This window comes from Egretta garzetta, unplaced genomic scaffold (genome assembly GCF_000687185.1).
Source record: "Egretta garzetta isolate BGI_Z169 unplaced genomic scaffold, ASM68718v1 scaffold256, whole genome shotgun sequence".
NCBI classification, from domain to species: Eukaryota; Metazoa; Chordata; class Aves; order Pelecaniformes; family Ardeidae; genus Egretta; species Egretta garzetta.
This window is the reverse complement of record NW_009260073.1, coordinates 2,416,480-2,425,933: the sequence shown is the minus strand read 5'-3', so window position 1 is coordinate 2,425,933 and position 9,454 is coordinate 2,416,480. Positions and strand designations below refer to the sequence as shown.

The following is a 9,454-nucleotide window of genomic DNA, read 5'->3' as shown; positions in this document are numbered from 1 at the left end:
CACCTTTCCAGACCCTGTAAAATCGTTCTTCGCTGTCACATCCAGAGGACATGATGCTGATTTCCTGGCTCTCACATGCACGCGTACTTGACCGAGAACCTTATCACTTTCCATATGTTTGATGAGGGCTGAAGGAGATGGCACTGCACATAGCTTTCATGTTGAAGCTTCATCTTTTCTCGTTTCACAGGTTCACAGAAATAAAACCAGGCTGCCTGAAAGTCATGCTGAATTGAAAGGTTGACGAGAAGAGGAATATAGAAACTGAGGTGTCAGATTACAGCTAAAAACTTTTTGAACAACTGCAGTAGTATTTTGTAATCTGGTTTAAAGGATGATATTTTATTAGGAATGGTCTCAATTTACAGTAAGAGGTTTTGTCAATATGTTTCCAAGAAGATTTTTGTGTGGAGTGGAACCTTTTTTGAACCTGCAAAAAGACGACACTTACAGGATTTGAAGTCTCAGAAGTGCAGATTATGAATTCTGCTAAGCAGCATATGATGTTTTAAAGGGAAATTAAGGTACAATTTTTAAATATAACTGTCTTTTCAACATACCCAGTCTATGTCTTTTGACCCTCACGCATTTTAATTGCTGCGGATTCTGTGTTTTTAAAACAGTATCTTGTACAAAGTTATTTTGTGATTCAGAACTTTGTGCTAAACCCTTCAGAAGAGCACCGGGGAGGTGGGAACTCAGCAACTACTGATACTTCAAATCCAGTTACAGCTGAGTGCTAAATATTTCCAGGTTTCATCAAAAGTCTGATGTAGTCTTTTTATTGATAACTTTGTGATGGGTTGACCAGTTCTATTGTCCTTATTCCATTTTAAACTTCCCCTGATAATGATGGAAGTTGCATATAAAGGACTGTGCATTAAGGGCAGCTGTATTTGATAATTTTGCAGACTTACTGTGATCTATTAAAGCGACAAATACAACATTGTAGTTCAATCTCTGCTTACACATAGCTAATACTGTAATTTTGCAGGAAACGCCCTTTTTTCAACATCTACTGGATTAAAAGTGTTTCTTCCTTTATGGCTTTTTAAATGGAGCAAATTGAGTACTGTTTCACTTTACAGGTGTCTAATAGTGATGTGTTTTCATTCTGTGTATATTAAATTTGGTGATTTCCTTGTAGAAAATGTGATTGTCTGTGAGAAATTTTAAATGTATTTTTAACATCAAAGTGAACACTAATACTACAGTAGTAATTGCCGAACTGGAAAATCTGGGAGTGCAAAAGTTACTCTGTTGTTGGTGGTGTTGCATCAGCATCTAGGAAGACTTGTGTAAAACACCAAAAACAACAACAAAAAAAGTCCCAAACACACACCCACACACCTCCCAATTAAATATAAACATCTGTACTTTGGCAAGTGTTTCCAGTAAGCAATCAAAACTTTTTTTAATAGAAATATATTCTAGAATGCATTGCAATTTTTAATTACATCTTTACCTCTTGAAAGGCATACAAACTTTTTACTACAAACCATTTAAATTTTGTTGTAAGGCTTTTTCAGAACACGTATGAGTTGTGTATTAGGAATAATGTTAATACGTTAAGGATTAATGGGAGGGTTTTTTTCATTTTAAACCACTTTTGCAATAAAGTTTATCCAGGAACTACATGCACATAGAATTTGTGTCTGAATCCATGTGTGCAGATTCTGCACAGACATAGGTTTCACTTGAAAACATGTCTAAGTTGCTGACAAACTGAAAGATGTGATGCTTCCTGAATACCCATATTTACTGTAATATATACACAGCGAATGCAGTGTATGATAGACTGAAAAATGAGTTTGTCATGCTTCAACAGATACAGTAATCTTTTCATGGTGATTTCAAGTGGAAGAATAGCTTGAATAATATTTAATCAAAGGGACTCTTACTGGAATAATAGACTGTCATAATAAGTTTTATATTTTCTGTGGGTGCTTAGTTCATCTGAATTATGTCCCTTCTCTCCTTCCTTCTCTGAGCTGCTCTGGTAACCAGTGAGTGAAATACAAAAGGTCTGTGCTCCCCAAACAGCACTAGCAGAGCTGTTTCTGCCACTGCACGATGTCCTGTGCAGTGAAGCCCATGCTCCATCCTCTGCAAACAGTGCCTAAAATGGACTGAGATGTCATTTAGGGACTTGAAATCTAGAGAGCAGTTCAGACTGTCAGCTGTCCAAGGCTGCAGGTGCTAGGGTTGCCTCAGTGGAGCTAGGATCTTTCTTTTTGGACTAAGGAACTTCCTTCTGCTCCTGAACAGGTTGTGCTTAGTGCTACTGTTTATAACGAATGGAGCTCTTTAAAGCATAGTCCCTGTTGGTTGGCCCGGGTGGCTGAGTTGCCCAGCAAAGGTCCCAGTGTCTGCTCAGAAGTGTTGCGTGTTGAGCTACTGGGTGCTCAAGCCCTACAACCATGTGCTTGTGAACAGGGAGGTGCCAGCGCTTCTGGTTGTTTTGAGAGGGGGCTTGATTCACTCAGCATGTTCACACAATTCCCACATGGACAAAGACAGCTTAGATTTCAGTTCAAAAGACAAGCAGAAAAAGTTGTTGTCTTGCCCATCTGTTCATCATAATGTAGTTGTTGACAAGCTTACCCTGGAGATGAGAAACGCAGCTTTTTACCTTCTTCTGGCCTAGCAAAGGGACGATTGTGCTTGACTCTCACTTCCCCAGAAAATGCTCTAACTAGTGTGCTCAAGAGTATTCTTGAAATCGCCACTTCCTGAGCCTCTTTCAAACTTGCCACTGCAATCTAAAAATGGAAGATCAAGGGGACAAAAGAGATTAAAGAATAGGAAGTGCATAAACAGTCTTTGGAAGAGGGCTAGGACTCTTCAGAAAAGGAGCTGTTCCCCCTGAGCTTCAATATCCCTCCATGTTACTTTTTTTGTCTATTAGTCCTATTTGGATAAATGCATAAAAAATGTTTAGGACAAAACCTCAGCTCCACCCCTTGCTAGGAGAGTTTTTCTCTGGTCTGTCAAAGTCAGCAGAGGAGTACATAGTTTAAGAGCAATTTAGAGTACTTCTCTCTGTCTCTCTCCCTCTCTCCATTGCCCCTTTGGGTACAGGTTGAGGTTGACTAAGGTACTCGGCATACCCCAGAATACCCTGTCTGGTTATAGGCTGATCATTTGCCTAGTGTAAATTGTTTGATTGCAGGCTGAACTTTGATGGAAGATGATAGTTTAAAATCGTAACACGGGCAGAACCGGTCTTGCCTATGTTGAGGTTAGTGACAGAGCCTCCCATCAGCTTCAGCAGCTCAGGGCGAGGCATTGCAGTTCCAACTTGGAGAAAATATGATGAGCTCAGCCTTTTTCTTCCGTAGGAGCTCAAGCATGTGCTTAGGAGCTGTGCTGAGCTGGATACAAAATGGAGCAGAAGGTCAGTGCAGAGAGAGAAGGAAAGTAGCCTTTTATTAATAAGATGTCCATGCCTTCAGCTACTTGCCAAACTGTCCAGAAAGAAATCACTGGACTACTTGTATTTCTTCGACTGGTTTTAGAAGGTATAGTGGGATGAATTATACCAAATAGAATTGTTTCAAAATGGTATTTCAAAGTAGGTTACATTTTAGAACTTCCAGCTTACAGTTACATCAGTGAGAATGCTGAGGTATCGTGTAAATTCTTATCATCTTATGCTTTTGATTACAGTAGCACGTAGCAGTATTGCCACCAGCACTCTAAAATAATGTGCGACTGTTAAAATACCTATTTTGTGTACCACTTTTTATTCTATTCAACAGCATGTGGTTGTGATGACTGGTAGCCTTTAAGATGTGACTTTTGGTTGCTTTTTTACACAACATTTTAATATTTATCTCAATTTTTAATTTAGGAAAATTATCTTTTTTAATACAAAATGTAATGCCTTGTGCTAGCATTTATGAGTAATCTTACAGTAAAGAAAAAAAAAGGCCCAGATGTGCAATGAAGAAAGTTGTTCTCCTAAGTAGTGTGTTTAAAAATATATTTCAGTTGATTTTGAAAGTAGTAGGGCAAAAGTGACTTTTTTAAAAAAATATTTCAAGATACCTTGATAATACTTTAATGTCTTTGACTTTTGCTTTTAATATGTGGTACAATTTTATTTAAACATGTTTTTCTAGGCCTACTGAAGGTCACCTCAGGCAAAGTTTTACTGGCATTTTTTGTGGCTGTTGGAAACCATTGTGACTTGGGAATCCCCATTTAAACAATGTCCAGATGCTCTAGTCATAACCTAGAGCATGACTAGAACTAGATCATCTGGAACATCAGTGTTGTGAATATATACAGCGTCAGGGAAGATCTTTACAGAAGATGCTTAGCAGAACATGGATTCTAGGTTTTACCTGAGGAGGTGAAATGTAAGCAATTTGTTGTTTAATCTTGCCACAAAATGTGGTGGGGTAGACAAGAGAATAATTTCATTGCTGATAATGGCAAAGAAGGATCATCATAAATGTAATATGAGAAATCATACATATACTTTACGTTACTGGTGCTTATGTCTTCAAATGCAGTTCACATTTCCGGAATAATATTGCCCTCTTTGCAGAGCTGAGGAGGTGGAGTATGAACACTGTAACAAAGAAGAGTTCATTGACCTACCACAATTCCCAAGTATCATGCTCTCGTAAAAAAACCAAAAACAAAACCACCACAGAACACAAAACCCAACCAAAGCCCAACTGTTCATGCTATTTCAGCTAAATAAACTGTGCAGAGGATTAAATGACTTGTATGTGGATACGCATGTGAAAAGACCTAGTATTGCAGCTACCAGTTGTAAAAGCTGTTAGGACCAGTACATTGGAAGATATCAATGTCTATTTTTAAATTAAAATAAAAAAAAGATTTTTTATTTGTATAAAGTTGTAATTTTGCTGTTAACTATAACTTTCATTTTTTACTGAAATACAATTTTGTAATTTGCATTTAAAATTTCTAATGTGAAAAGGAATTTACAAAATCTAGTTTAATAAAGGATTTTTTTTGCCACAAGTATAGCCTTCTGTCTTTCCTTGGAAGACTACATTTCGGCTCGTATCAAATTTTGTCAAATAGTAGTCGTGGAGTTATGCATGAAAGCCACTTGCCTTGACTTCAGGATACCATCTGTAGGGAGATGAAGCAACCATCTGCAGGCGTAAAAAGGAACAGATTTGTGGCCTGATTTTAAGTGTTGCGAGTGGGAGCTGAATGCTCACATTACTGAAAATTAGGGTCATGGTTTCAGATCTTTTTTTGGCCTGAGGTGGCTGAAGAGATGTTGGCTAGCTGATTTTGTGGGAGTGTGAAGGCAGTGGTGTATGTCAATGGTAGAGGGGCAGGTATGACAACTGTAAAGATGAGAGTTTGGTAGGCCTCATTTAGCAAGACTTCTGAGGTCAGAGGCAATGAGGCTGGATCCCGAGGAAGCACAATCACTGTATCCTTCTGGATTCAGAGCTCATAGGCCTGGCTTTTCCCAAGCCTGCTCTGTGCAGGTTGAGTGCATATATTCCTGTGTCATGTTCCTGGAAATGTGGAAAGACACCTGAGAGCAAAGTGCTGGTTAGAGTCCAGCCTATTTTATTCGCTCAGGTCGAGGACAACTGGCTTTGACCTGAGTAACTCCTGCGGAGTCATTCCTATGATTTCATTGCCTTGTGGCTTGGATAGGCTGCAGAAACAAGCCAGGTTTGTGCACTTGCACAGCAAAGCCCTAACTAATAAGCTGTTCAAGAGAGCAGGTAAACAGGTTTTGGGAACACGTGAAAGCTTGGCAGACGCTGGCTTAGATCTGACATGGGTAATTCTGAGCCACAGCTATTCAACCACAGAATTGGTGAACGTCTGGTTGGTTGTATGCTCCTTTCTTACCTGCTCTGGCAGGTATGGCTCAGGGTCCAGCTTGGGGATTAGTCTCTCAAATTGTGTTTTGAAGTGGAGATACTGCTACTAGGCTTGCCTTCTCCTTGGGGACAGGACAGCAGTTCAATGTGGAGACACGGCTGGACTCCTACCTTTGCTAAAACAGTCTTTCCTGATTCACCAGGTTCTGTCCAGTCCATGCCCTTATTTCCTCTCTGTTCTGCACCAGCTCTAAGCTCCTCTCTGCTTGCAGCTGGGAGTTTCCTCCTCAGCAGCGCCTGGGGGTGGTTCTGAGAGTCCTTCTCCCTGTTTAAATATCAGAAGTGGAATATTTTAGTCTGTCCTTACTTATGGAAATGATTTGAACTTTAAGGCTGAAAGCCGAAGTGCGGTAAAATAAAAATACTGCTTGTGGCAAACACAGATTTTCAGCCCAAATCATTAAAGTATAATTAAAGGTTTTGTCCGCTGGTGGAACGCATGGGGTAGCTCGACAATAGGTGGTGCCCTTGCCAATGGCATAGAGTGATGGTGGCGGCAGCTTTTCCTGTGTCCTTACCCAGAGTTGTTGTTTCTCTGTATGACATGCACTAAAGGATGTTATTACACATCACGTGCTGTTCATTTCTTCCTCAGAGAGAGAATACTGTAGTCGGAGTATTGTTTTGGTGACTTTTTTTTTTTTTCTTCTTTACAGATGGGTGGGGTAGAGTATGCTTTCAAAATATACTTGCTGCTCCATGCTAAAGATGGGCAAGACAAGTTTGTTTTGCACTCAGATTTGAAGATGGTAACGTTGGGGTTTCTCCTTTAGCTACCCTGTGTTGTTTTTTTGTAGTTAGTTAGCTGTCTGGATGCTTGGACAAATCTGTTTGGAGACTGACACAAAGACATGGTGCTGTTTGGTGAAGTCCTGTGTCCCTGCGGGTGTGGCTGGTGGCACCGAGTCTTCTCGAAAACCCTTGTGGGGAAGGACCCTCTTGATGTTGCTTGACTTTCTGTACCATGGAACCTGGCTGGGCAAGCAATGGCTTCTTGTTAGTTGCCATCACTAATTGTGCAGGATAGGTCAGGAGATAAATTTCCCTTTTTCCTGTAGCCTGAGTGGTTTCTACATGGCATGGAGCTGGGAGGTGCTGGTCTTTTGAGGATTAGCTCAGAGAGCCTTTCCTGTAAACAGGGCCTGCGTTTGTCCTGAATGACAGGAGCTTTGGCTTTCCAGGAGTGTGGCGCTTGGCAGCCGTCTCTTGGTAAGGAAGGCCCTTCCTTACCAAACTCATGGTGCCCTTTTCCCCCACCCTATGCTTCTGCCAGATTCCGGAAGTCTTTATCACTTCCTGGGCCAGTCCGCCCTGTGTCCCTGAGTGCTGGAGAGCCCTTGGGGTGCTGAATAAGGTCTGCAGCCTTTCTCCCATGCCCCAATGGAAAATACATCAGGGAGTTGGTGAGGGAAACTACGGGGCACACAGATACCCTGTAAGCTCTAAGAATCTTTTATAGACTCATAGAATCATAGAATGTTTTGGGTTGGAAGGGACCCCTAGAGGTCATCTAGTTGACCCCCCTGCAGTGAGCAGGGACGCCTCTAACTAGATCAGGTTGCTCAGAGCCCCGTCCAACCTGGTCTTGAGTGTTTCCAGGGATGGGAAGATCTATGGAGGCACGTGGATGGGCCACGTCTGAAGGGGCGTGTTGCCAGGTGCAGGCACAGGCCCTGAAAGAGCTGTGGAGAAGGTTGGCTGCTGGATCCAGAGGCCAACCAGTACCAAGAGACTGCTATGATGAAGAAGAAAGGCCTGTTGTAGTATGAGAGGCTTTATGCTGGGGGATGGATGGTGGCACAGAGTAGGGACATGCCAGTGAATTGAGAGGATGGCAAATACTAGAAGGGATCTGCAAAAGCTGATAGGGAAAGTTGTTGTGTGGCAGGTGGGCAGTGCAGAGGTGTCTGGGAGACCTTGAGGCACTGCAGGACCATGCATGGATGGGTCACTACTGCTTGGGACAGCCCATTTCCCTCAGCTCCAGCAAAGCCGTGCTGGTGTATCCAAACCAGCATCTCAAAGCAGACTGTCGCTGGGATGCGCCATTCGGAGGTCCTGTTGAATGAAATGTAGTAAGATAGGGCACAACATCCGGTGAGTGACTTGTTTTGTACCGTGTTCAGGCTTGGGGTTTTCTTTCACCTTCATTTATGTAGCTTTCATATTTTAAGAATGCTACAGGTCTTTGTCTCGACTGAGACAAAAACTGTGTTGCAGACTTTGGGGGTGGGGACGACTTGCAGTTCTGGTAGCTTTTTGGTGAACAAATGGGGCTTTTGGCATCCATTCCACAATGGACATTTAGGCAATCCCTGCCACTTCAGGGTTTGAAAAAGGCAGCCAGGTATTCCCAGTGCCACCAGAGGTCCCCATGGCCTGAGACCCTTGTGCTGTAGTGCTATGTGATCTTTAACTCAAGCTGTTAAAACAGAAAGGACTGAGGAGGAGCACAGGATAAAAGCCACCATCTTGCTTTCTGCCCTATTGTCCTAAGCTGTTTTGTGTCCTCTGTCATGGTGTTGGGTCTAAAACTAGATTTGTGTACCCCTTGTGAGTAGGGAACATTTTTTCATATGGCTCAGGAAACATCTTACATGACTTGGGGAGCACTAAAATAATAGTACAAATATTAAATACTGATGCATTTCCTCAGTGTGAACAGGATGTGGTATCTGAATTTCTTTGGGCAGTAGGACATCTGAGTTTGGTAGTGCTGCTATGACGATTGCTCTTTCTACAATCTTAGTAAGGATCTGTATGGATCATTATTATTTTTGTGTTACCTTGAGAAACAGGACCTTCCTCCATGGCTGGTTGTACACACTGGATAGGAGAGCAAGCAATGGAAATCCTCTGCCTGCGCCACAAATTCAATGAATTTGGTCTGTAAGTGGAGGTTCGGTAGTCCTGTCAGGTCGGGCTGTGGGAGTTCTGCATAACGGTGTTTGGTCTGTGTTGGCTAACTCGCAAGGCATTGCCTTGGATCCCCACATCTAAGTCAGGGTAAAAGTAGTTGTCTTCCCCTGCGTGTCCTTCTTGCCTTTCCAGATTATTCCTTTTTACTGTCTGTGCAAGTAGGCAAGCTGGGGGTGACTGGGAGCTTCAGCTGTGTAAAGCGGCTGTCTTGATACACTGCAGAGGGAACAGAGCGACCCTGGATGATGCACCTTGGCTGGCAGGGGGGCTCCCCTCCGGGAGCGCTTTGGGAGCAATTCAGGGAACCTACGTCAGGCTCCTGGTCTGAGCCTTCCTCTGGGGAAACATCTCCAGGTTCATAGACTAGAAAGGAGAAACTGGCTGGTGAAGTGGGGAGCCTGAGGCCACACAGTATGACTATCCCCATCTCCTTCTTCAAAACAGAAGGAAGTGGGAAAAGCACATTCAAAATAAAAATATCTTGCTGATTTTCCCAAGGGGAACTTCAGTATCTTCTGATTTTGCTGAGGCAAGAGGCCTGGTTTGTGCTGGCATTTCTTTTCCTGACAAGACTAACATCGAGATTGAAGAAATAACGAGGCGGGGCAGCACTGCAGGGTGGGAAGGTGCACAAGTGGAGC

The 9,454-nt window shown here is 42.5% G+C and overlaps 1 protein-coding gene across 2 annotated transcripts in view; it reads left to right on the top strand.

Annotated features, from left to right (window-relative positions):
- N4BP2 (NEDD4 binding protein 2) overlaps positions 1–4,858 on the top strand; it is a 36,235-nt gene extending 31,377 nt beyond the window's left edge. For both annotated transcript variants that reach the window (XM_035896726.1, XM_009641261.2), the window contains exon 18: positions 191–4,858. In XM_035896726.1, coding sequence (XP_035752619.1) covers positions 191–236 — 46 coding nt within the window. In that variant the 3' untranslated portion in view covers positions 237–4,858. The remainder of the gene's footprint in view (positions 1–190) is intronic.
- Positions 4,859–9,454: the final 4,596 nt, after the last annotated feature.